This window comes from Scomber japonicus, chromosome 5 (assembly GCF_027409825.1).
Source record: "Scomber japonicus isolate fScoJap1 chromosome 5, fScoJap1.pri, whole genome shotgun sequence".
Classification (NCBI taxonomy): domain Eukaryota; kingdom Metazoa; phylum Chordata; class Actinopteri; order Scombriformes; family Scombridae; genus Scomber; species Scomber japonicus.
This window is the reverse complement of record NC_070582.1, coordinates 16,616,905-16,644,889: the sequence shown is the minus strand read 5'-3', so window position 1 is coordinate 16,644,889 and position 27,985 is coordinate 16,616,905. Positions and strand designations below refer to the sequence as shown.

General features: G+C 37.0%; 4 protein-coding genes across 7 annotated transcripts; 1 reads left to right on the top strand and 3 right to left on the bottom strand.

Moving 5' to 3' along the window:
• Positions 1 to 8: 8 nt before the first annotated feature.
• On the bottom strand, positions 9 to 5,003 carry idh3a (isocitrate dehydrogenase (NAD(+)) 3 catalytic subunit alpha). Of its 3 annotated transcripts, none has more exons than XM_053319071.1 (11): positions 4,948 to 5,003; positions 3,729 to 3,791; positions 3,514 to 3,597; positions 3,271 to 3,385; positions 2,782 to 2,969; positions 2,425 to 2,558; positions 2,227 to 2,329; positions 2,027 to 2,091; positions 1,457 to 1,541; positions 1,130 to 1,282; positions 9 to 1,047 (listed from the first exon to the last, which is right to left on the bottom strand). In XM_053319071.1, exons 1-11 carry the CDS (start codon positions 4,972 to 4,974, stop codon positions 964 to 966), a joined length of 1,101 nt encoding a protein of 366 aa, XP_053175046.1. In that variant the 5' UTR covers positions 4,975 to 5,003; the 3' UTR covers positions 9 to 963. The 3 variants fall into 3 exon arrangements, with proteins under 3 accessions (XP_053175046.1, XP_053175050.1, XP_053175049.1); XM_053319075.1 differs by having other exon boundaries at positions 4,955 to 4,985; XM_053319074.1 differs by lacking the exon at positions 4,948 to 5,003 and adding an exon at positions 4,541 to 4,588.
• A 1,257-nt stretch (positions 5,004 to 6,260) lies between these two features.
• lrrc61 (leucine rich repeat containing 61) lies at positions 6,261 to 9,061 on the bottom strand. Its single transcript, XM_053319078.1, has 9 exons — positions 8,895 to 9,061; positions 7,871 to 7,966; positions 7,634 to 7,780; positions 7,458 to 7,518; positions 7,178 to 7,263; positions 7,025 to 7,090; positions 6,855 to 6,923; positions 6,532 to 6,657; positions 6,261 to 6,426 (listed from the first exon to the last, which is right to left on the bottom strand). Exons 1-9 carry the CDS (start codon positions 8,920 to 8,922, stop codon positions 6,320 to 6,322), a joined length of 786 nt encoding a protein of 261 aa, XP_053175053.1. The 5' UTR covers positions 8,923 to 9,061; the 3' UTR covers positions 6,261 to 6,319.
• Positions 9,062 to 10,856: 1,795 nt separating this feature from the next.
• cib2 (calcium and integrin binding family member 2) lies at positions 10,857 to 18,142 on the top strand. Of its 2 annotated transcripts, XM_053319080.1 has the most exons (6): positions 10,857 to 10,962; positions 12,371 to 12,405; positions 15,714 to 15,825; positions 16,823 to 16,970; positions 17,075 to 17,270; positions 18,073 to 18,142. In XM_053319080.1, the coding sequence occupies exons 1-6, from the start codon at positions 10,912 to 10,914 to the stop codon at positions 18,092 to 18,094; spliced, it is 564 nt and encodes a 187-aa protein (XP_053175055.1). In that variant the 5' UTR covers positions 10,857 to 10,911; the 3' UTR covers positions 18,095 to 18,142. The 2 variants fall into 2 exon arrangements, with proteins under 2 accessions (XP_053175055.1, XP_053175056.1); XM_053319081.1 differs by lacking the exons at positions 12,371 to 12,405; positions 15,714 to 15,825 and having other exon boundaries at positions 10,912 to 10,962.
• A 4,428-nt stretch (positions 18,143 to 22,570) lies between these two features.
• Positions 22,571 to 25,988, bottom strand: LOC128359406 (SH2 domain-containing protein 7-like). The gene is made up of 8 exons (XM_053319900.1): positions 25,952 to 25,988; positions 25,729 to 25,850; positions 25,086 to 25,243; positions 24,517 to 24,606; positions 23,833 to 23,998; positions 23,591 to 23,750; positions 22,837 to 23,489; positions 22,571 to 22,732 (listed from the first exon to the last, which is right to left on the bottom strand). The coding sequence occupies exons 1-8, from the start codon at positions 25,986 to 25,988 to the stop codon at positions 22,685 to 22,687; spliced, it is 1,434 nt and encodes a 477-aa protein (XP_053175875.1). The 3' UTR covers positions 22,571 to 22,684.
• Between the last annotated feature and the right edge of the window lie 1,997 nt (positions 25,989 to 27,985).

The window sequence follows — 27,985 nt, the reverse complement described above, 5'->3', positions numbered from 1 at the left end:
TAGCATCATTCTTGTGGACATGCGTGGAATTTAATTATATATGTGTCTTCTTGTGTACAGAAATGCAAAAAATAACAGAAACCATATTTAAAAGTTTTACAACACACCTCACTTAGAATACCAAGAATTGCACAAAAGCATAATTATGTCTTTTTATAAGCTCAAATACATCTCTCTCTAAAAATCACACTTAGTTACTTGCAGGACAGCCTCTTAGACAGTGTGTCATGTAACGATTTGGTACTTAACACTGATAAACTTTACAGTGCTCATGTACACGACTTTCACTCGAAACCTAATAACTATATTACCAGTGTCAGCATCACAGCAGCTGATGGGGCTTATTGCACACACAGTCGTCATTTGGATAGCACTGAATGAAAAGTCTGGCATTTCTCGTGTCACTGTAATATTCATCTGTTCCCTTTATACATTCATTATACTTGCAACAAGAACAAAACTGCCATGAAGAGAAGACTAAGTGCAAAACACCTGCTAATTTAATTTTAAAGTTGCTTGATTATGTTTTAATATCCCAGCCTGTATTTTCTGACTGCATAAATAACAAGTATACTCACATTAAGAGTTAGCTTTACATATGAAATTATTTGCAATCTGCATTTCGAGTGTTTCTCAGATGATTATCACGAGGGTTACAGATTGTGTTTTCAATGTCAAAATGAAAGCGTCAAATACATAAGACAAGAGGCCAATATCAATAAATAGACAGTACCCACCACAGTTGAAGAATAAAATTAAAATGCTTATCACATATACAGTAACAGATGGTCATGAGTTTTAAGACAGTGCTTTGGAGAGTGCAGAGAAAAAATAAAACATACAGGATCCTAGTCTCCTGACTCTTTTTTTTAAATACATCTATTGGTTGAATTGTGCAGATACAATATGACATGATTAAAGACTTAGACTCAAATACTGAGTCCCTGTACCATTAGCATCCCTTTAGGCTGAATCCCTCACTCTTTGACATATTGCTTCTGTGAATTCTGAACACTTTGCCTTTCCTCCAAGATCTCCTGTCAGAACCTTGAAGATAAAAGTGTCATGAATCAGTATGGGAGCATATAAGCAAAACATGATGTCAGAATTTCTTGTAATATTAGATTACCTTTTTGTCTCGAATGGTGCCAAAGCAGGCAGTTTCAATATTATTAGCGTGGTCATGCAGGCCCATGTGCCGCAGCATCATGACTGCACTGAGCAGCAAGGCAGTGGGATTGGCCATGTCTTTGCCTGCTATATCTGGAGCAGTTCCATGAACCTGATGGAAGACATGAATCACAATCAGTCATCATTACTGATATTTCTATAAACATCACATTTATAAAAACAGAGAAAAAACAAACTTTACTAGCTCATCACACACCATGAATTTCTAATGTGCTATTTGTACTTGGATACACAGTTGGGACAAATGGGAACAACAACAACCTACCGACTCAAATATGGCAACACCATTGGCGCCAATGTTTCCACTAGGGGTCACTCCAAGACCTCCAATCAGTCCAGCACAAAGATCACTGTAATGTAAACATATGCGGTTAGCTTCAGGTTTATTCCTGTGCATGTATATGACCTTACTAATTAGACATAGGCTCATCATTTGCAACTGATGTCGGGGTGCCTCATCACTACACATTTTTCTTTATTTTTCTTTGATTGATTAAATTATTATATTCCAGATTAGTTTAGATCAATTGATTTGGTAACTTTTAAATGATCATTATTTAACATTTAATACTGCCTGGTTGAAACCATATTGCCTGTACTATGTTCTTGATTTAACTCATTTCTCCATGTACAGCAAATGAAAAAAATGGAACATGAAACAAAAATTACTTTTTAAGTGGTGTGTAAATGCATTATATGTTTACTAAGGAGCTGCATTGTCTGTAATTAACAAGAAAAAAAAAAGTTTGCTTTTCTGATGCACAATATTATGGAGAACACAACCTATATTTTGAAGCCTTTCAATCTAAGAGGTTTACTGGTCAAATTTATTTACCTCAAGATGTCTCCATACAAATTTGGCATCACCAAAACATCAAACTGTGTGGGATCCTGTACCATCTGTGGAATTAGGTACAAACAATAACACTAATAATTAGGCATGTTAAATGTGCAAACCCTTCACAAAACATTACTTCTTATCCATCAAAAACTTTAATTCACAAGTAATTCATAACAAAAGCTATTGGGACTTACATTAAGGCACACAGTATCCAAGTACATCTCTGTGAATTTCACATCCTTGTGCTTTTCAGCAGCCTCTCTGCATTTTCGTAGGAAGAGTCCATCTGACATGCGCCTACAATAAAACATGTCAATAGAGAACAACCATTTAATTTAGGCAAATACCTTGAGAATAACAAATTAAAGTAATTTGTAATGAATACAACTTACATAATATTGGCCTTATGAACAGCAGTAACACTGGCCCTATTATTATTTCTGGCATATTCAAACGCATACTCTGCAATGCGTTGGCTAGCTTCCTCTGTAATGAGCTTAATGCTCTGTACAACTCCATCAACAATCTGAAAATAAATGAATACAAGGAAGATTAGACTCAGGAAACATCTGTTAACCATAAATTATGTTTGGATGATTTCAAGATGATGCTAAAGGTTATATTCCTAAACAGCAAAAGGTGTCCACACCTGGGAAGCAACAAACAGACAACAGAGAGGAACGTAATATTTTGATGTAAAGAAAATTAAATAGGCCTGTAATGTGTAATGTGTTGTTAAAGGTTCTTACCACATGTTCAATCCCACTGTATTCACCCTCAGTGTTCTCCCTGATGGTGACAAGGTTCACATCAGTGTAGGGGGTCTTGTAGCCCTCAATGGACACACAGGGGCGCACATTGGCATAGAGGTCAAAAGTTTTCCTCAGCAGCAGGTTCATGGAGGGATGGCCAGCAGCTATTGGTGTCTTCAAAGGACCTGCAGATTGTTGAGTCATTCAAAATTATGTACTAGGTCACTTGCCAACACCAAATGAAAACATCCTTTGGAGGGGCAAGATCTAAACCAGCGGGTCATATTATTTATCAGTAAGTATTTGTACAACTTTTTATTATTATTTATATTGGTCTTTATTTAAATGTACTTCTCACTTTCACTTTACATTTTTTGCTGTGGCACTGAATGAGAGTAAAACTACTGGGATAGGAAAAACTACTAGTATATTATATATATTAGTTATTTACATTATTATATATTATAAGTGTGTTACGCAGGCTACCTTTTAGGCCGATTTTGTTCCTGTCCATCGATTCTTTGGCATCTGGAGGGATCATCCACTTGCCGCCAGGTCCTTGGATGGCTGTAACATTTCTCTCTTCCCACTGAATAGGTGCCTAGATCATTGAAATGTACAAAGATTTGTCATATTAACATATTCCAGATTTGAGACAAAAGTATTAATTACTGAAACCTAAAAATAATTTTGCTGGATACTGTTTTTCCATGGTTGTCCGGTACTTACCTTAGCTGCTTCAAATATCTTCATGACAGCAGTGGAGATCTCTGGACCAATTCCATCACCAGGGATTAAAGTAACAGTATGCATCTGTGAGGCAGAACAAAATCACATAACATTCAATGATACAGCAATAATAATGCATTTCTGAGAAAGTGTCACTATTTAATATAAGCAAGAATATCTCAGGAAGAAATGTACTCTAGCTCTAGGATACATACCCCACGCATGTATGTCCTGGGTTGTGGAGAGTCTCTCCTCAGAGCTCCGACCGCCCGGGACACCTGACAATAAACAAGGCAACACATTTAACACCTATTTCCGATATACAGTAAGCTGTCTCACTTATACTGAGACTAATAATTACTACTATCTTGTATTAAAAGAGTTATGATGTAAAGCGAATCACCCAAGAATTATGCAGTCTCAGTATAGCATATTTTATCTGTATAACTGTAAGGTTTGACCAAAAAAATATGGTATAAGGATATAATTACTGCAATGCCAAACACACAAGGGACAGACCAATAGATAGATAGATAGATAGATAGATAGATGACTTGGGAACAATCTGCAAAGGACATTCTGAAAGACGAGACTGTATTTCATAGCAGGAGTAAAGTAAATCATTACTTGTTTCTTAGCATGTTAGCTGTGTTGAAAAAGCACACTTCTGTTGGCTTGATTAGCATAAATTACTATTAACAAATGAGTTAGCCTGGAGATGATATAGCACCATCACCCACATGCCACATCCGTGTATGGGTGGAGGTTGAAGGCCCTGTAACACCAGCAAGGGCAACGAGGATGGCATACTGACATACACATTATGTAGTAATGTAGCGTCAATTAACTAATAGACACAGCACAGCAAGAAGTCACCTTCAGCTTTGGAGCACAACAGATTACATTACTGACTTAGAAAAGAAATGCCCGTTTCAGATTTGGATAACTATACTACTGTGGGAGATAGCTAGCTAGTTCTTTTCCTCAAGCCACGTAGTCAACGTTTTAATACTCAAGCTTAACTTACTTCCTCTGCCTTGATTTTATCCTTGCCATTGCTCGATAAACCCCACTGTCTTAGCAGTTTAAGAATCTGCAGATAAGGGACATTTCATAGACATTTGTTGCCAGACTGTAGCTTGATCAAGACACGTTCAACTTGAGCAAATTACCTATGACGCCAACGCTAAACTCTTAACACAGTGTAGCTATTATAAACGAGAATAAGTAGGTTAGTTACATGTTATTAAATGCTAACGCTAACTTAGCGGTCAGGAGTCAGGTTGCTATAGTAACTTCAAGCTAGTAGCCTCTGCGTTAGTGTGCACGACTGTCAAATAGCCTAGCGTTAGTTGAATTGGAAACCAATGACATGCAATTGGTGCTATTAGGTTTTTTTTTTAAAAAGAATTTATATATTTTTCTGGTACATACCGCTGACCTCCACGCATTCCCTGCCATCCTGAGCTAGCCACCAAGGTCGATGCAGCCGCAGCAGTAATCAAGCTCACTCAGTTCACTACAGCAAAAAACGGATTTCCGCTCTGAACATTTCCCCTTCCGCATACAATAAATTCACACGGTCGATAACGCCATGACTCTTGTGAATTTCAATTATTTTATTATTACTACGTCAAATTACACACTTATTTTTTATTTCTTCAATAATTTTGATAATTATTAGGCTATACTTACTTCGTCCACTCATGGTCTACATTCCGGCATTACTCTGATTAAGGTTTATGGATGTGACTTTATTTTTACTGTCGTGTAATAATAGCGCATATCTAGCATATAACACAAAATATTTGCTTGTCATAAAAATAGTATACATTATTATAAATAGGCTAATGCGATATTGTTGGTCTGAAATGCATTGGAATCAGGGATAAAAGCAAGAAAACATAAAACATATTTGAGCTTGAAAATCTGTCCAAGAGGAAATGTGTACAATGTACTGAATTTAGTATTATATGAATTTAAAACTCCTCCATGCCTGAGGAATATAATGTGGCTGTTTTGTAGGACATTACCTGCAGGTGGCGCCAGTGGACTGTTTAATTGTAGCATGGGTGACCTCTACTCTTCATTTCGCCCATACCAGGGCGGTCCATCCTTAAACCACGTCAATAATCCGTTTTTGACTCTGGATATGCAGACACTTTATACTATGTATGTATGTATTAATTGTCCCAAAGTAGACCATACAGATATGAATAAAAATTTAATTTGTGAATACACCTTTACATCTTTTTAAGGATTGTATTACTACTCGAGCTGGTTGTACACATAATAAACTTTATGGTATAAAACAAGTAGAAACAGCTGAAACAATCATTCAATCACGTTTTGCAAAAGTTCAACTTACAAAGAAAGCATACAGCATGGGAAGCTCCCAAAATTATCCAGCAATGCAAAATGGAAAAGCTCTTAATTACTGAAAACTGATACAAATTTTTAAGCAGCATAGCTCTCAGCATTAATGCGGGCTACAACATGGTACAAAATGCACACTGTGCAAGTAAAGACATCTTTGAACCAAACTGAGGGGTGTCAGTATGGATAAAGTATTTTAAACCACTTATATGTATCCTCTGATACACAATGCATAGGATGAGATACAATTTCAACAAATGCCTCACATTGCAACACAGAACATGTGTGTCTGACAATAATAGTCGTCAAGCATTTGGATATAGCTTAGTAATTTGAAAAATCTACAGTACATATAGCCATGGCCTTTTTTCTTTTCTTTTTTAATCGTACATCACAAAGTTGAGCACAAAAGTGTCCAAAAGAGCTCAATTCAGATGGCATACTGCTTTGGCTGCTTCTTCAGGCTCATAGATCTTTCAGTTTGAGAAATCACATGAGTTGCTCTGTTGTTAAGGAGTCTGCATTCATGAAGAACATCTGTAGAATGAGAAATATTGGACAAAGATCACATTAGAAATTGCACTAAACATGAACCAGCTGAATAGACAACTGGTTAGATCACATGCAAACAAAACCTCTTACCATTAAACTGTTTGTATGCTTCCTCAATAATGGCATTGTTTGATCTTTTTATCTCCCAGTAAGTATCCTCCACCCATGGCTTGCAATCAGGATGTTCAATGAGCTGTCCATTCTTGTATAAACCAGCTAACCATGCACAAAAAGAAACAAAAACATAGTTATTTATCACAGCCTTTCAGCTCAACTAGGTTTTATTTGAAAATGAAAACACCAAAGACATGCCAGTAAAGTCACTATAACATGAAAATACTACATTCATCAACTTAATCTGATCGGTGGAGTTATCAACCATGATAAACTAGCATACTAGTTACCAGGGGTACCTTTGATGGTGTCATCGATGTCTTTACATAATTGGTACAAATCACTACCACGTCCAACCACTCTCTCACCTACAATTTAAATAAAGAAAAAAAGTTAACACACGATAACGTATTCTCAAGAACATAGCATATACAAAAAAATAAAAACAATCAGATAAAAACAATCTTACCATCCAGCACTTTGATGGTGGGGAACATCTCAAGAATTATGGTTCTATATGGTGTGTTTCTGCACACTGAAAGACACGTCATTTTGAGTTTACTTACAAAGATTTTTCAATCAAATGTCTTGTTTGTTTTCAAACAAAGAAAATGAAAATTACCTGGATTAGTGTAATTGTATGTGTTGTCTTTAAGTCGTATATTTTCCAGCTTTCTCAAAGACTTAAGGCAGTGAAAGCTCTCAATACTGTAGACAAAACAAAACAGATATGAAATTATTTTACATGACCAGCTCAGAATACTGTTCTTTAAAACTGTAATTACAAATAGCAAAATATTTTCATGCTTAACAACTACATATGCAATTAACAAGTAATTTACAGTATATCCACATTTTTATTAATCTAGGGTAGGCATTTGAGAATGAATACATAGTGATACCTGGATATGTTATTACCAGCCAGGTTTAAGTTCTGTAAATTGTCACAGTTGTGCAGGGGCTCTGGAAATATTAAAAAAAAACCCATTAAATTAAAAAAAAAATCTAATCCTATTCATAGTGGAGACTATGACAGGTGCTTTTACAGCACGGAAATAAAAACGTAATCACGCCTTACCCAAATTGGAAATCCTGTTAGCAGACAAATTGAGAACACAAAGAAGCCGAAGAGATGACAGCGCAGCTAAATTTGTGATGTTATTTCCAGAAAGGTCCAGTCTTTCCAAATTCATGCACTCCCCTATGCATCCGAGATCATGTATTCCTGTAAGACACATAATATATCATACAACAAATTAAATTATGAATCAATTTTTGACAATTTTAAATAGTGAATAAAATAATCTGACCTTACCAAGACCTCTCAATTTAAGAAAAAGTATTGACTCCAAATCGAATTCTCCTGTACGTGACTTGAGCAGCACCGCAGTTACCTTCTCACAGTCTGCATCTGGAAGAAACACAGCAATAATAAAGCACATTCACTTTCCTGAAAAATATGCAGCACAACCACAGATTCCTTATTTTTGTGAGTCAGCACTGCGAAAGGAGAGCGCTGGAAGCAATGTGTCTGCCCCTGTTTACAGGAGAACAAGCAGATAACTCATGCAATCATTTCTAAACAGTACATTCAGCCAATTTAAACAGACCATGAATATCATATCTGGCAGCATGCTGAGTTTCAGGGTCACAAAGAGGCAGATTGCTGCTCTGTATATTGTTAGTGATGGGGGTAGCATGAATAACAATTCAGCGTTATATTTGGTTTATTTCCCCGAGGCAGAATCAGTCCCCAGCTCACAAACTACACATGAACAATTTTTGTGAGCCTGCACGAATGAATGACTTACTTTCCTGAGTCGAGCCGCTTGTTAACCAGACATAACCTTAATTAATGATGCGGTCGCCTGTCACATCCTGTTTTCAGATTAACATCATCGCAGTCTTTATTTAAATAACTTTATATATTTCAGCTGATACAAGGACTGGTACATAAAACTGGTTAAAAAACTTTGGTGAGTGGGAGGCGTGCCACCAAACATATATTGTGCATATGTTTGACACCTACAAGAAATGAAGGTGACGATCTTTAGCTTGACAGTGAGCAACCATTAAAATGTTGGTGGCTAATGTTAGCTACCTGTTTCATTGCTGTGAGAGTCGTGAGGCGGCGGATGTGTGATGTCGTGAGGATGAATCAGCCGAGTGAAAGTGGGTGGGTTATTTAATGAAAATGGCAATAGTCCCCTTTCCCCCTTTCTGATGATGAACCACGTAAAATGTTGTGTAACAGCAAACGATACGCTGTTGCTACATTTAGCATAAGCCGCTAATGGCTAGCATAGCGACGTAGCAACGAGCTATCCATCATAACTTACCTTGGTCTTTATCTCGCTTTACGTCCATGGTGGGCAACTTTGCTACTTAGAAAGCTACCTTTCGTAATTAAGAGCGACGATTTAACCAGTGTAGTGACAACAAGGCAAGGCAGTGGTAATTTGGGGGGAAGTGTGAAACTGGCATCTGTCCTGTGGTGCGGACAGGACTCGCTCAGTGTGCTGCAGTAGCACCAGGTGGATGAGACGGACCTCAGCCTCCGCAGTCCAGCACGCAGTGAGCTGAGGAGGAGGGCTGATGGAGGATGAGGACCTGGTTGGGGAAAATGCTCCAGTATTTGCTCCATGTTGCTATGGTGCAACAGGTTATAGGCTACTGTGGTATCAATTAAAAGTTTTGTTCTTGTTCCAGCACAAACGGAAATTTTTTTTCCAAGATGTTTTGTATTTGATCTAATTGATAGTCTATAATTGTACAGATTCAGATCAAAATTGTGATAAATAATGAGCTTGAAAATTCTAATCCAATCAGTGGTGAAATAGCCTATATAAAATGTACCATTTAAAGTAGATTTGAATGGAAAGTGCATTCAAGTATCTATTATGGTACCAAAATCATACATTTAATGTATTTTTTATTTTATTAGGAAGTCACATTGAGAGATAAATCTTTCACAAGAGAGACCTGGCCAAGGTAGCAGCCAAATTATAACATAAAATGAAACATATACAACATGTTAAACAAAAATTCACCATAAAACAGAAAAAAAACGATTCAAACATATGAAAAACATCTACATGCCTCCACCGCCACATTCTGCCTTTAAATTCATAGCCTATAAATGTTTCTAATTGTGCAGATTATTCTGTGCTCAAGAAGAAAATGCAGTTTGTCAAAATCCAGGGTACATTAAAAAGCAATTTGAGCAGCATTATAGACTACCAGAGCTGAAACAGAGAGGGGTACAGAGGTAAGCTGGATATATATATTTAAACCAGTATTGTATGCAAATAGTCAGTGATAAACACCAAATCATAAAGAATGCAAAGGTCAGTAAGGGACGTTGCATTTGTAATGAAATGTAGGGATGCATTACACTGAAACCTGGCTCTGTCAGATGGAGGAGGCTGCATGCATACAATAACCCACCATCACTAGACAGAGACAGTAACTTCCCCAATCTTTTCTTGTCATTGAAAGTAAAGCAAGATGTATTTCTAAAAAAATATTTAGATTTGTGTTTTTTTTTTTACTCAGGTGTACTGTATATTTCCTCTTGATGCTGCTACTTTGTACTTCCACTACAGTCCATTTTAGACAAATCCTGTATGTTACATTCACAGTTAAGATTCAGAATTTAACATCAACCTAATTAAGAGTTTAATCTACAAAAAACAGTTATAAAATATGGTTATAGATTGAATGATGCCAAACTACATAACATCATAGCATCTCCTTGACCATTTAGCACATTAAAGTGCTCCCTTTCTAACATAATAATAATAATAATATATTTTTTTTCCTCAATCAAAAAGAATGAAGTTGTTTCAGGCCAACCATCATTAAAATCTATCATGTGAAAGCAGGACAGGTACGTGTGCATCTATCCTTTTGATCACAAGGAGCCCTGCACCCCAGTTTACACAGCTCATACCAGCAGGCTCCAGCTCACTGTTATTTATTTATTTATTTATTTATTTATTTAGCTGAGGTGCTATTGGTTTGTCTTGACTCCAGTGGACAGCAGAGGAGAAGCAGATCAGCTTACAGTCCTTGAACTCCACATACATACGACCTCCGCTGTCCAGTCCACACAACCGGGCTCCGCTCTCTCTCTTTTACTTTCACCTGGTTATGTTTTTGCATCTTATTCGTTATTGCAGTCATGGCCGACATCACCTGTATGGACACCAACATTTTTTGAGAGTTTGCAGCGTCGTCGACTCCTCCTGTGCGGAGACTTTGACTCCGCGAGAGCCCCTAAATGCCTTTCAATGAGAAAAGGCTTTGGACGTTCAGTGTTGTGAATGTGTACAAACAACAGATGACTTGATAGAGATGGGTAATAAGCAGACCATATTTACCGACGAGCAACTGGATGCCTACCAGGTGAGATTGCATGCCACTGTCTACTTGAATTAGGAAAGCTACAGACTGTTATTTCCTCCATCATAGCCCACTCTTTAATATTGTCAACACCCAAACCAGCAAAGGCAAATGTCCTGATATTTATTTAGTATTTCTAGATGTAAATGATGACCTATGCTACAGGTCCTAGGTTTAGTTCAGTGAGGAATGTTATGAATATAATGATGGCATATTATTATAACACAATATTATTTTATCATTATTTTTCTGATATTAAGCTTGTCACTACTGACAGCACCTTTATATGTCTTAGCTTTAATGTGTAAATGTAGATCTTGTAAGATAGAGAAGAAAATGTTCAATATTGAATTGTACTGATCATTAATAGGCTAATACTTGATGATGTCAGTCCAATGCAAGCAGTGCAAGTCTTGATAGGTGAGATTAGCAGAGGGTTTTGATTTCATTGCAAACTGCAGGATCTTGTATTCTTTGTGGGACCATCTAAGAAGACCTGACCTTCTATGGCCTGCACTAGTCCAGCTTCTCCATGTGAGGAAACGCATCTTCATCTGCACAGGTTTATCATGTCATTAGGCGTGACTTAATAATTGATGTCAAGCCAGCGTGATATGCTGTGAAACTCTACTCTCAGTAGACAGTTTGGTTCTCAAGAGCCTCTCTGGTTACTCCTGTTACTCTTTACAAGCCCTTGTTAGACTGTTGCTTTCTGTTTCTGTTTATTTTATTGGTAGGATACAATATTTAGGATACATGAGGCACCAGCTGCCTTAGGCTTTGTTTTTGGTTACAAAGGTGTTCAAAGTTCATGGACCAGATTGAGGAATGCACAAACACTTCACTGATCTTTTCATTTTGTTGGGTGTATGATGGAGTATTGCAGGTTTTGATGACTCGCCATTTATTGCTGTAAATATGTTCACACACAAGTATTACCAACCAAATACTGCTAGTAGGTCTGTTTTTATTTGACTTTGCATCAACAAAGGTTACACTGTGTTTAGAGCTGGCTCTGCCTCTCACACTCAGGAGCACAGCTCAGACAGAATAGATACAATGGGAGATGTAAATTGAAGTGCCTCTAGTGGGGCTGTTGGATAACGCATGTGCCAACACATGCACGCCTCCTACAGACAACACTAGATCATGTTCCCCTGCCTCATCATTCCCATTGCAAGTGGCAGGTGACAACACTCACAAGCATCATCATTTAACAGAAACCGGAGAGCTTGTGTAACGCTTACAGTAAGGGCTGTTCACATGCCTTTCGGTATTTTCTGTGACTCATAGATGTGTCATGGTTTTCAGGCCCTTTGTAGATGATGTAAAATGATTATTGTGCCATGTATTTATCACAGTATGGTCAGTGAAATGTGACATTTGACACGCTGTTTTCTTCTCATTGAAGGATTGCACGTTTTTTACTCGCAAAGAAATCCTGCGGTAAGTGGAGTTTTATTTGCTGTACAGCTATATTGATTTCCATGTGTTGCTCATGCATATACCTTGGATCATAATGTTACAAATGTACCGAGGGGAAAAGCCTTGAAACATTTCACTTGTATGATCAAATGCAAAACAAAAAAAACTCACATTACTCAAAGACATTACTCAAGACAAAGGACACCGGTGTAAAAAGGAAAATATTTAATTTAAGTATACAAAAATCCAAAAAAGTTACAAAATTAATGATTAAATAACTAGAAAAAGAACAAAAGTTGGGCCCAAAAATCTGTGGTCAAATAAACAATAATGAAACTAAGGCTTCAACTTAAGGCAACACAATCAAAACTGACCTCTCTAACAAGTGAAACACAGGGTTTATATATATATATACACGTGGACTAGTCCAACACAGACACAAAAGGGGGACAGTGACTAACAATTAAACCATCAAATCATCATCTATAATAACATAACAAGTTAACTGAAACCTATCTACTAAGAAAATAAATAATATTTCAAAATAAATAGTCCATTAACAAATCAAACAAAAATCTTTAGGCTCTGGTAGTTTTCAGTCTTCCCCTTTTCCCATCTTCACGATGGCTGCTTCCCACTTCCTGTGGGCGATGTAGCTTTGTTATTTGAAATAAATCGATCTGTGTCCTGTAAGAGGTGTGTGTGTGTGTGTTTCTAGTGCACACATTTGTGAGCCAAGTCCTGAGAGCAAACATCTTCTCACTTGAGAAACTTTCATATGCAGTGTTGGTTTCATTGGCAGTTTGGACTTGTACATTTTGGGCACTATTAAAGCAGAGAAGATATGTTGTAGTCTAGTAATTCTGACAAGACAATTTTTTCTAACAGGCTAAAGATAACATTTTTTAAATTACTGACATATTTGGAATAATATACATAACTTATAATATCATTTTTTTAAACTTCTTGTTTGTCATAACTGAAGTATTACACAATTTAATTAACTGATTCTAAAACGGGAAAAAATACAAAAAAAATGCAAACACATATTTCAGGTCTTTGTCAGTGAAGAGCTAGAAAGTTCAATCCCATAGCAGAGCAGGATGTCACCTAAACCTCTGAAGGTCTTTTGACTCTGGTGTTGTTTTCAGCATCATCTAATGAAGTCTCACATTTCTACCTCTTTCAACATGTGCAACTCAGCACATAAAAACATCACACATATTTAAATCTACACTGAACCAGGTATCATGTCTCACTGGGGTAGCCCCCCTCCCCAACCTGTCACTCACCATGTTGATGATTATGTATAAATTAAACTAATTACTAGCTTTTCTTTCTAATGAAATTGACCAGTGCCACTCATGTTTCAGTGTCTGCTGTCAGTGGTTCTTGATATTGGACGATTAAATGGCTACTTAAAGAAATTAAATGCAGATACTCAAGAATATTGCAGTGTAATTTTAGATGATGAAGATTAAATTGTTTGATTGCAGGTCTGCAGGAATGCGGGGTTGATTTGCTCCTCTGTATGTGCAGTAATGGTTGTTTTAATGCAGTAATATTATAATTATATATAATATATAATATCAATATCTGTAATGATAAGACACTGCACACATTTGAATCCTGTTGTGTATCTTCTAAAATGACCTGACCAACTAGGAATTACTGAAGCATTCAGATACAATGGATTATATGAGAAATGCTTATTTGATTTTATTTGTTATACAGAAATGATATAATCAGTTTTAGGGTGTAACTTAGCATCATACATTAAAACAACAGCCTTACCACTACATTTCTTAGCAGGACTTTCTTTAATGATACTTCTATTTTTCTCCTTTTAACATTTCACTACATTGGTCACAGTATTGTCAATTATGTTATTTTCACCAATTCTACTGCTGTTTCATTTCCATCAAATATGTATTTGTCTTCTCCTCTTGTGTGCGTGCACTTGTTCCTCCTCAGTGATATTGAATTGACTTTGATTCCAAGGCCAGCACTGGACTGGAGATATAATCGACAATCAGCAGAGGGTGTAATAGGGTCGTACACTTTATGACCTTCATAAAACATGCCTTGTTTCTGTGCACAGCTGCAACTGTTACAGCACAGTTATGTAACATCATAGAAACAGGTTATCACTGATGGTTATAAGGTCACTGGTTTTTAGTCCTTTAGCCTTATGTCATATCCCATATTAACACTAGATCATAATACTTCAGCATTTTTGTTTTGGATCATCAAATGTGTATTAAATTGAGGAAAATGAACCAATTGATATAGTCTTGCTACACATCACTAAGAGTCATATTGGAAAGTTATCAATAAGTATATGAAGAGTGATTGTTAATGTAGAGCAGTACAGAGAAGTGTAGTGGCACAGAGCTAATTTCAAATGTGTGAATTATGAAAAACAAACAATTGTCTTCCAAAGCATTTCCAAGCTGTACAGTCCAAACATTTTCAAGGGTCATGGTACATTAAAACTGTAGGTTTAACCATCCGCCTCCTGCAGCATACCAATGAAACTCCATCATTTTGACAGGCTTATCTAATTTAATTGTAGTGAGTTTGTCCTCTAAGACCAGTGTCCCTGCTGACAAATGGTTTCAGAGCCACCACATGTCACGATTATTCAAGGACAGAGTGAAAGGGGGCCATAGATTAGCGCTGACTCTTCTGACATGTTTATCATACATAAAAAGGTATCCTTACAGTTTATTGACAGTGGCTATTCTTGATAAAAACTGTCACAAAGAGAGCAAGACACAAGACAGAGCAAGAGACAGACAAGGAGTGAGAAAGAAGGAGAGAGGATTAAATGAGTGAGGAAAAAAGTATTTAGAGAATGATTTGATTGAAGGAAGCTTTCCTCCTTTTTCAAAAGGTCCATGGTGTAGACAAAAACATCTAGTGGTTTGGATTATTTCCTCTTTAAATCCAGTCTAGAGTGTCTAGAGTATTAACATTTTTAAATTGCAGTGTTTTAAGCTTCTTTTGAGATTAACCACCATTTTTGATTGTGGCCGTGTTTCTATTTATACCCATTCCAAAACTGTTATATATCTGTGCTATTCATAAATCAGTATCCTTTAACAAATTATTACAATAGCTGTGCTACATGTTCCTCCACATGATTACAGCTATATGTGGAGTGAAACATAGAGTAAACAGTCATATTGTCCTCTCTTTAATATATGAACTTTGTCTCTTTACGTAGGATCATTTTTTTTGTGTATTTCTTATTTTCAGACACATAAAGCCAGTAGAATAAAAATAAGCAGTTATGTTAAAAATTGTGTTTTTATTTTTTATTATAGGTTGCACGGCAGATACCATGAGTTGGCTCCTCATCTTGTACCGATGGACTACACCAAAGAACCTGATTGTAAAGTGCCTTTAGCCTTGATAGTCAACATGCCAGAGTTAAAGGTAAAAAAAGGACACTCCGACTCAAATGTGGCACCCTAGGCTCATGCGGGCCAACACCTAATCAATACACCCTCTCTTCCAGAGGACAGAATTGATTTTTTTGCAGTCACCATAACTGATCTGAGTGTATGACACATTCTGTGTGATCTTATGAAAGTTAATGTGCCATGAAATGCTCTATCCTGGCAGCAATGCATTCCCCTCCTATTTTTAAGTACTTTGAGGCCATTTGAAAAAGAAAAAAAAATCCATAAATTTAGAAATGGCATGTTGCCTAACATGACAGCCACATTTATTTCCACTTTTCACATACCAGACATTATAATTTTTACTGAGGCCTTATCCTCCAGTAGTTTAGTACAGAGATGTGTCCTTCCTGTGGCCATAATTGGGTTGCCTGTAAAGCTGTCATTTGACTGCAGGGCCAGTGTCCTCTAAAGCTTTATATAAATTAATTTCTGACTCTGTTTCAATGAGCTGTGTTGAATTGACTATGGTGACTCAGGCTGCACTGATGTGTCGCAAGTTGTTCACCTGATTTCATTTAAAATAGCTTTTGATGGCCAATGGTGTCTTTAACTGAGCTTGTATTGAACTCAAGTGCTTATAGTATAGAATTGTCTCTTTTGATGGCCTCCTTTCAGTGTTCTCTTAAATTAGCTTATTACCATATATATTAAAATCAACTTATGGTTGAGCAAAGGAGGAGAAAATATTGGCATCACCTTACAAGGAAAGACAGAGTCAGCCATTTTTCAGCTGAACTCTTCAGTCAGCAGAATAAATGGTTTATACCCTTGCAGCTTATGTGAAACTGACAACAGCATGTAAAACCACACGGTTATGAAACTAGTTCCTTCAGGATGTTTTTCATGAATTTCTTCTCTTGCACAAACTAAAGGCTGTACTGTATATTGTTACATGTATATGATCCTCACTGCAGTGAAATTACATTTAGATTAATAAATGTAAATGTTGCTATCCCATTCATCTGAAGGAAAACCCATTCCGCAACAGGATAGTAGAGTCTTTCTCAGAGGATGGGATGGGGAATCTCAGCTTCAATGAATTTGTGGATATGTTCTCAGTCCTCAGTGAAACAGCTCCTAGGGAACTGAAGGCCATATATGCCTTCAAAATATACGGTAACGAGAAATTCTTACAACATTTATTCTTTAATTGTAATTGTAATTTACCATGGGTAAAATAAAATGATCTAATTATTTGCTGTAATCCTTGTTGCTCACAGATTTCAATGTGGATAACTACCTGTGCAAAGAGGACCTGGAAAAGACTCTGAATAAGCTGACAAAGGAGGAGTTGACTCCTGAGGAGGTGGTGCTGGTGTGTGAGAAAACCATCGAGGAGGCTGATTTGGATGGAGACAACAAACTCTCCTTTGCTGATTTTGAAAATATGATATTGAGGGCTCCTGACTTTTTAAGGTATTAAAACTGTCCTAACCTAATACAACTAATGCTTGAAGATTATTTTATATCAAATAATTCATCATTTAGAGGAGGATGATATGGCCCTAAAATAATATCACAGTATTTCAGGGCATTTCTGATATTCTTGACAAAATAACAAAATATGCTTTGCAGGATATTTGACCCTGTTCATAATCAACCAGGTGCTTCTGTTCAAGGTGGTGAAATAATTGTATTGTAACCATACCACTTCCACACTTCTGAAGTCGCTGCCTTTTTGTGGACCTAACTACTTCACCGTGGAGATGATAGCAGTGTTACTTTTGCTTTCAGCCATGCTTGTTGTTTGTATATGTTGTTTCTATATGATGTCATTACATCAGCAAGTTGGAATTTTGCCATTTTCACATTATGATTTTTAAAAATCATATTAAAAAACTGGATTGATATTATCGTGAATGATACAATATGGCACATCCCTTTTGTCAATAATTGTATACATAAGATTATATCAGAAAAGCAGTTGCACTCTAAAACCAGTCAGTACTTGCATTACTCCTTGTGCAGCAGCAAAGTGGGAAGCAAGTGTCCCTGGCTTTCATTCCCCAGATGGCTGGTAATCATTTTCATCATTTTATTATCACTCTGCCATCATCACTTTAATCCTCGGCTTCCATTATACCCATTCATTAACATGCATACAACCTCACAAGCATCTCTCCCCGCTGAGCGTCTGTACAGCAAGTATGTTTGTATGCACAATGAATATTACTGTTTCAGTGATCAGTTTTTCCTGTTTTCTCTTTTGTGACTGAAGTACTTTCCATATAAGAATCTGAGAGGGCTTCGTGGTTGACAGCATGGTGGACCTCAGCACAGTGACTGTCTCGCACTCCCACCGTCAAAAAAACCATACATCATACATCAGTCGTCTTCAGCTTCTTCTCCAGCTGTCCTCACCTCAGTGAAGAGAGTAAACTACTGGATGAAGCTGAAATCTCAGGATCCTCAAATGATTTACAGTTGATGAACAAATGTATTTTCATGAAACAGATATTTCACATTTTCATCACCACCTGGAAAAGGGCTTAACCTGGATCGGTCTCTTGTTGGGAGAAAAGGCTGTTCATTCCACATTTTGAGCCTGAGGTGAACCTGACTGTGGATTGCTGCTTTTCGAGCGCATCTAAGAATGCATAAAAAGTTGATCTACCTGTATTGCACATGTGATACCCCCAGTGATGTCTTCCTATAATGACACACTAGATATTTAGTATTTATAAGGCAAAGGACAAAACCTGAAGTGAATGAACGCACAGCGATGAAGTTAAGGGCATACGGATATTCTTCTCTATGAGCTATGCAATATTTGTACATGCATGGGACACTTGTGGTTCTTTTGCAGTGTATTGCTTTAAGTAATTTGAGGTGGTGTTTTTGCTCGTGGAACTGGAACATGATGACAATCACATCTTATTGTTCTCCACTTAAATGAAGGGCTCTGTCATCTGAACTCATTTTGGTAGCTTTCATCTTTTGCCTCAGCCATTATCCTGAGATGTTAGTTACAGCCATCGTTTGAATATACATTTTTCAGTATTTTATGTATTGTCTTATTTGAATAAATGTTTTTTTTTCTGTGTGCTCTGAGTGAATTAATGTGTGTGGATGTTTATTGTTGTCATAGAAAAAAAAATATAGAAGGAGCTTTCACTGTTTGTCAACCAAAAGCTAATAATTTCAAGTGACTGACGAGTACTGCAACTTTTATGCTGTCCATATAATATCCTGTCCATATAACCAGTTCACCTCATGATGACCGAGGAGTGTGCTCAATAAAGATCAGGAAGCTTGTGCACAGCCCATCATATGAGCTGTAATGAATTGTTAAGCAGGATGTGATCATTAGGTGGGAGCTGCCTCAGCATTCACACAAGCATGATTACATCCTGCACATACAGTTAATCTCAACTGGAAAGCTGGGGGAGTTGCTAGTCGATGAGTAACTGGGCCTGGCTCTGCGCTGTAAAGGAACAGATTTGCATCGGGCACCTTTGAAGCACAGTAAACTGTTGTTTCAGTAAGAGGAGTGTTTTCAGTGCAGGCCGGCTATTTAAATGTGCAGTTCAGGCTCTACATCTGCTTTGACTTACATTTGACTTATCTTCACTTTGTTGTTGCCAAGTGTAATGGCTGCAGAAGAAGTATGGCCTGGTTAATTGGTGCTGGGTCTGGCAAATGCGAGGCAGGAGTAGAAATTGGGACAGCAGGGTGAAACAAATATATATGTAAATTATTTTGTCAGGAAAATCTTTCAGTTTCCATCTTGTAAGCTATTTGTAATAACAAACACTGCAACAGTAATAACCTATTTAGAACATTTTCTATATAATTGGCACTGGTCTGTGTTAAGTTTATGTTATGTTAAGTTTCAAGTTATGAAAAATGAAGAAAAGTTAGTGTTGAGTAATTTATTTCTCTTGAAGAAGGATGAAGTTGCAGTCTGTTAAACCGTGTGCAATCATCAGAGCAGTCAGTTAATTACTTCATTTTCTTTTATGAGAAGAGAATCAAATTTTCAGGGCAATGCAGTAACGATTATGTGGCTTCATTAACTACTGGTCTCACAGAGAGCATCTGTTAATTATGATTCCAGCAGAGCAGCTTCTGGTGCAATGTGATACTGTGGCTGTAAAGCAGCCATTATTGTAAGCAACTGTTTCTGTGGTTGAGAGAGGGCAAACAGTGTGTGAAACTCACACTGAGACCTTGTTTGCTCTAATCTGATCTGATTTAAGATGGTGAGATGGTGCTTTAAACTTTCACAAAATGACGAGAGTGGAGGCTTGACAAACTGCTCGATGGCAGATGAAGAAATGATTGTGGATATTGGTGCCCAGGTTCCAGATGAACTTAAAACTGGTCATGACTACAAACTATGACACGATACATTATTATGTGGTTGTATTTGATCAAAACTCAAAGTCAGTTAAAAACTAACTAATTATATGAAGTTTTTGTTTATACTAGTGTATAAACTAAGACTAAGAAAACACGTTTATAATTATATGCACATTTTTATTTTATAGAACTATTGATAGATTTAGCTATATTTGTTAATTAAATACAATACCAGTCAAAACTTTGCACACAGTCTGCCATTCATTCATCAATGAGAAATGGTATATTAATTATTATTCATCTTTTACAATTATTACAGTATTTTTTTTTTCATTTATAAATTCCCCATGACAATTCAGTCCCACAGGCTGATGAAGGCGGATGTGGCTGAAAGCACTGTTAAAAATCTAGTAAGTGATCTTGACTTATTTTGTCTTAATTTAAACTACTATTTCTAAGATTTAAAAAAAACGGGTCTTCATGAGTTATGAATACTTGTATCATCATTTAAAACTGCTATCAATCATTCATTAACTTTTAATACACTAATTGTGTTGTGGAAGTTGAAGATGCCTAATGGGATACAGATATTATAGTATCACAGTTGACAAATGTAAAATGTCCTCATCTGCTTATAGTTGCATCATAGTGGTGTAAATGTATGTCTCATAAATGCTACATAGGAGTTCAAGGGGTTTTTTTTGTTGTTGCTACTGTGTTTGCAATCCTTTGAGTTGTTGTAATGCTTTGTGACTCGTGTCCATAACACAAAACACAACATTTTGCTTTTATTAGTATAACATAAGGATATATTTTTCTTTCTTCCCTCTTTTCCAGTGTTTCTCTTATTTTGCATACATTTAGCACATTGTGTGTTTTTTGGAGTTGCTCACAGGTGCAGACACCCACTGATACACAATCAGGCAGCTATGACGTCATTTTAATCAGTTAAGAAGAAACACACATTTCCCTCTGTTTTCCAGTGACACTTTATAATCTGTACCTCAGCTGTGATAGATGAAGTAATAAATGTCAAAATATTGTCGATCTTCTAGGTTGAATAAGTAGATTTTTACTGAATTAGAATAACTTGGTTTGCACTGCATGATTTCCTGGGGGAAACACCTTATTACCCATAATCTGAATAAAACAGCGCTGTGTCTGTCCTTGTATTTAATTGCTTATATAGATAACTACTGTATGATCATAGAAAGTATTCAAATGTACAAACAGGCCTTTGAACTATTATCTACACTGTAGGTATACTGGCTAAACTATAATTAGAAAGTAAAAGAGCACCAGATGATGAAGATAATGATGACATTTTAACATCTTTGACTCACTTCCCCATTGCTGGCGTGTGCAGGCATTTGAAATCTTTATGCAAATCTAATTTCCTTTGAATGAAGTGCATCATTGATGGTAGCGGCCTTTAGTCAAAGCGTGTAGTCAAACATCAGCACACTGCATGAGGGTTTTGTTGAATTTATACATTGAATATGTTTCCTTGCAGCAACTACCTCATGTTTTACTGGAATGTTTTTCAAGGCATGATAGAAATACATCACTTAACAAAAACATGCCGTACACAAGAGGAGTTTTGATCATGAAAATATTATAAAATATTCATGTCCATTTCACATCCCGATACATTAGTTATTTGCATTTTGTGTTTTACAAATAAAATGACTGCAGTCAGGTTTTCTTTTACTTTAAAGGTTGTTATTTTTTTGTTACTCATCATCATATCGTTATCTGTCTCCTTTTACATAAAAAGGTAGAGATTCAAACTCTCATTATATGTTTGTATGTCAAAGGTTAAAGCAATACTTGGATTTACAAAAAGAAATGAAAAGGTGAATTACATTAATTACGTTAATTTTAGAGATTATTTACAGTACTTCACTATGAATGACACAGAAGACATTAATTCACTCATTCCCCACTGAAAAACATTACGAAATTGCAAAATAACCTCTCGTAAAATTTATGGTGTAGCATCTATTTTCTTACAGTACATGTCTGACAACATATTGAATGCACTACTGTAGGTTTGACATCTTTGGTTTAAGATTTATAGGTAAAAACATTTTCCTTCAACATCAAAATGTCTAATGAATAGCATATTTTGTGCACCCCACTCCTCCTTAGCATATAAAAATACAGCAAAATACAGCAGCAGTCTGGCATCTTCCCCGTGCTTCATCTCACCACAATTTAACATAAACACCCAGTCTGCATATTTCTGCTTGTACTTATCACCCAAAAAAGGGAGGTTTTGTTTTAGATTCTGTCATTTAATCTCAACATAAAATATGTCTTTCACATTGGCTTACATAAAAGAAAATGTAAATACATAATTTTTTGATAAATACATTTAAAGGCAAAACTGTAATTAGAATAGTGAACAGGTGAGCTCATGTTAAATATATATATATATATAAAAGCCACTATGGCGGGTATATTAGGCAGTGGTAGTGTCGTAAAAACCGTAAACATTTCCTTCAGTAGTCTGTACAGTAACTTCTTCACCATTTCTTCTTAACTTCTGGAAAGAGCCATTTCCACTTGTCATTCTGCAGGAAGTTAATAAATTCATCGTTAAATAAATAGGGAACATTAAATACAACTTTTATAGAATTAAGTATAGATGGGAATGCAATGTGACATCATTACTAACCTTTAATCCCCAGAATGACTGGTGATGTTTGGGTTTGATGTCCTCCAGTGGCTCGTAAGTGTCGACTGAGTCCCCACGTCCAGGAATCAGCTCATATGTGTTGTCATGAGGAAAGCGTCCAACGAGGGCTTCAGTGGGGACCTCGGCGTACACTGAATCACTGTGCAGCTGTGATGTCAAAGATGGGGTCCCAGTGGATGTAGTGTATGGCCTGCCAGCCAGGTGGTAGACAGCACCCTCACTCAGGTAGTCCAGGCTGTGGGTGCACAAGTCTGTCCCTTCTGCCATTGGGCCACAGCTTTGGGCTTGTCTGTTGGGTTTTGGGGAAAGTCTTGGTGGTGTGTCGGGGGGAGCGCTCAGTCTATATGAATGTTCTCTATCAGAGCTGTGGTCCAGGAGTGGTAGAGACCTGCTCTTGCAGTCCAGCGGGCCGAGCTCAGAGTACACAGAGACTGTTGGTCTAGATGGAGGACTACACCTGTTGATGTTTTGGTCCTGTGTTGTGGACCTTCCAGCTAAATTGTCCTTGCAGATGTGTTGGGGTCTAGGTATCTCCCTGGGGGGTTGCTTCCACAACTGGGCATACAAAATCTTGTCATGGTCGTTCTGCGGGCCACTCTCAAGGTGCCTGCTTCTCCTTGGCAAAGGTGGTACTTCCTGTTTTGCAAAACGAATCACATTGTTAAAGTCTGTTTTGGAGATGTCAATGAATTAACAGTTTTTAGCATTATTTCTTGTGATTTTGGGATATCACTTGCCTCTAGTGTCCTGTTGCTTTTTGGTGGCCTTGTCGGTTGCTGCTCTGAGGCCGAACTAGTTAGTTGTTTTTGCACGTTCTTCACAGCTCTGACAGCGGCCACGGGCTTTTCTTTAGGGCTAATCTGGATGATATCATATAGCTCTTCATTCAGCTCCTACATAAAACAAAACACAAGTTAGCACTTTATCCTCGATCAATGCTGCCTAAAGGAAGTAAGTCAAGGAGTTTTGTCTCACCTGAAAACATGAAGAGGTCAGATACTCTCCAAAAGGCTCAATCGGACTCGTCTTGTAGTATTCTATCAGATTACAGACAGTGTTATGTCCCTCAGTGTCTCCAGAGACTACAAACTGCCCTGATTCATTTTGGCTTATCACAAAGTGTCGACACCGATCCCTGCCTCTGTAACAGAAAAAAAGATATGAGTTGTACGTTACAGTTAGAGTGATATTGTTTACAAATTAAGAAAAAAAAATAGAAAAATAGAAAAAATAAATAAATAATAAAACAAAAGAAAAACACTGTTTTGCTACTGTTATGCTACTAGTTCAAATGGCAGCTTGATTAAATGGTCTGACATAAAATCTGTAGTTAAACAAGCTGAAGAAAACAAATAAATAAATGAATAACATAAGCAGCCATTGAAGGGTTTACGTGAAATATAACTATAGCTAATTTGTCACATAATACTCACAACACTAGCTCTTTACAATATCGACTGTGTTGTTGTTTTTTAAACTTACAGAAGCAGTATTGATTTGTGAATAATATTATATGCATCGACACATAAACTCTTTTAAGTTTTGAGTATAGAGCTTATTTTTAAAGTCACCATAGCAATGGTAATTTCCAGAATTAGCCTGTACAGAAAAAGTTTCACCCGTGGACAACTTTACAACGGCCTCTTTACGGGCACTCACCTATAAGACAGTATGTACCCGATGGCCTTATCACTGAGACGAATCAGGAAACAGCCTTGCTCCTTTTCTCTGAGTATTTCTTCAGCATTCCTGTAGATAAACCAAGAAAAGCTTTAATACTGTGACCTCAAAAACCACCAGTACACAACTGTATCCCAGAAACCCATTTGGCATGAGTTTACAAGCACAGTGAGGCCTATGCTGTATTTTGAAAAGGCAAATTGCTTAATTCACCTTGGAAATGATAGTGTCGCAAAGGAAATTCTGCTATGTGCCCTTTCCATTTACCAATACTATGTGATGCAATTATCCCTTCTAGTTATGTAGGCGTCTACTGTAAGTATGGAAAGGGCTGTAGGTGAAAGTAGGTGGATTAGTTAATGGACATCTTCACGTGCCTTCAGTACTGACCAGACCTGTCCTAAATGTCTTTACTAAAATATCACTGCACTTTATGTACACATGGACTTAGAGTATGTATTTGCTCCACTTTATATAACAAATATAAATATATAAATAACATCTTCTACATTAAAAATCTAGACAGTCAGATATTTCCAGCCACTTACTTTCTGGAGATGAAGCCCAGGAACCAGGTAGGGAAGAAGCCGTTTTGAACAACAAGTGGCACTTGAGTCTCAATGAACCACTTTGAAGCCAGTTCCTTGAGTCTTCCTTCAGCATGTGAATCTACTGGTGGTTCCCTTTGCTCCATCCTCGCCCGATCCTAATCAAAGTCACACAGACGGATGATGAACACAACCAACAGTCATTTCCCAACGTATGCAGCCAGGTTGCACTTTAACCGTCGTATTTGTTTATTTTCCAGGGGGCGTGAACCAGGTACTAAAAGCAGCTCAGTGTTCTCATCTTTATAGTTGATGCATGTGTGTACTTGAGCTTAAATTGTGTTTAGACATGTACCACACAAAATGTAATCAATATTTAATAATATTATTAAATAATAATAATAATTTAATTTAGTTGTACAGCATTCACAAAACCTATTTAAACTCTAAGGTTGTTTTCCCTTTTCTTCCAATGAGAGTTTTTGACCTCCCCTGGTGTAATGTGTTACACTGACATTATTGCTGGTTGTGGCCAGACTGTTTAATTAGGAAACTCTCACTTTGCATGATGAAATGTCATTAATAAGCTAGTCATGTAAGCAGTAAGTGACCAGTTCTGGTGAGATCAGAAAATCTTTCTTACCTTGAAGCAAAACTTTAGACAGCTCCTGAGGAAGGGTGTTTTCTTGTGTTTCTGATTCGTTGTCTTTGACCCCGAAAAAGTTCTGGATGTCTGTTGTTTGTGTGGTATGTAGAAATTCTTCTCTAGAGATAAAATAAAAAAATGTTAATGAGTCTTCTTTCTTTATTGCAAAGCTCAGATACTGTTATTAAAAGTTATTTTTCAGCTCAGATGGAGTACTTACCTTTCCTGGAGATAATGTGATTTGACCCTGGTGTCATTTCAACAAACATTAAAATGCTTCTCTCAGCTTCTGAACACTCTGCCACCACCTACTGAAGTTATTCTGAGGGAGTGTGACCCTATATGTGAGATATAGGCAGATGACATTTACAATTACATACATTTTTCCACCGGCTTGGAAAGCAATGCTTCTCAGCAACGGCTCTGCCTCTCTCATTTGCATGAAAAAGATGGGCTAAAGGCTGCCAAACAAAGCACGAGCTTCCTGAAGAGAAACGGAAAGTAAGCTACACAGAAACTGTGGTTTGTGTGCACACGAGAGCATTGGCTTACAAGAAGAGATGTTTTACCCACAGACTGTTTGATTACTGTAGTAACGGGGGGATCATTTACGTCAGCACCTACTAACACAATTATTTCAGATGAGGTGGGACCAAATGTGTGAAAGAATGGAAATGTTTGTGAATATCCATTAGATTTGCAGAGATTTTAGGGGGGACAAACAACATTGAAAAAAAACAAATATTTCCTAGTCTTGTTTTACAGTCATGCCATAGATAATAACTCATTCCCCCCATGGCTCAGACGGTTGTCATGAATCACCTCCATCGGTTTCTGCTCCGTGGTGAACAATAGGAACTACCAGTGGGGGAGAGGCAATAACTCGAAAAAGTCTTTGTCACTCTGAGCGGGATGTGACAGGATTACTGCACTCCCCAATGTTAACATTCCTCCATCTTTGATCTCAGAGCGCATGCTGCTACTGTTCACAATTACTGTTCACATTAAGTAACCGATCAAACAGCCCTGGTAAATGTGATCAGTGTGGTGCTATATGTACACTGTTTATTTTAGTACCATATAAATCTTGTATTCCATATGACGAAGTAAGTATTGCTTCAGTGCTATGACCTGAAATTTCAACATCATCTCAACAGTCACTTTTACATGTCTGTATGAGTCATTATTTGCTCCCCTGGGGGTGTGGAAAGGCTTTGGGGTCAAATGTTATCATTGATTGGGTTCCTACTGTATGCACCTACAGTAACTTTGAGATAAAAAAAGGCAGCACATTTGAGTTATCAGACAGTAACACTATCAGACAGTAAGACTATGAGGGGGATGTGGGGCTTAAAAGGTCACAAGTCAGTTGACATTTGTAAAATATCATCACAGTAGAACCACTTCACCATTCTTCAGACTATCCCTCAAACCTCAGTCTACCACAAGCAGCCTCACCATAATCTCCCTTTTTTGTCATTTAAATGTTTATTCATTTCAACTGAAGACAAAGCATGTTTAATACAAAAGTGCAATAGTGAATTCACACTTGACATACACAGACATACATATTCTGTATGTTTCAAAAAAAAAATGTTGAAGTGATTAATAAAATACTTATGTACATTTCAACATCACATACAATAGACTGGAAATGTAAAAGATGTCTCAATCAGTTAATAGTACCTAACAACATGTACCTAAGAAATGTATGTAAGTACATTTTTAGATGCTGTTCTTCTTCTTTTGGCAATATTTCTACTCTTACTTGATAATTAAGATGTTTACATTGTACTTGGTACTAAATTTGGGGAATGTTCATGCTATCAGACCAGTTGATTTTCTCAACACTATAATAACATTCTCAAAAACAATCTAATGTGTCAGTGAATCTGTTTACGTTCACATTAGTATCCTGGTTCTGATCTTATTTGGGATATGACATCTACATGGTACATAAGAAACCTGGTTTTTCACATCACTTGTCAACGTCAACATCTCGGCCTCAACATCCTCAACATCCTCAACATCCTCAACATCTCAGCCACTCATTTCTCTACCAACACAGAATGTTCAGAAACTGGGACAAGCTGTTTACATGCCACTGGTTTCTGTTGGAGTACTCCAGATAACATATCCAGGTGTCTGAATCCAGGATATGATGATTACATGTAAAGCACATAACCAGGATACACCATGAACTTCTAACAAGCATACTGGTGTGCATGTAAACAAACCCAGTGAGATGAAACAG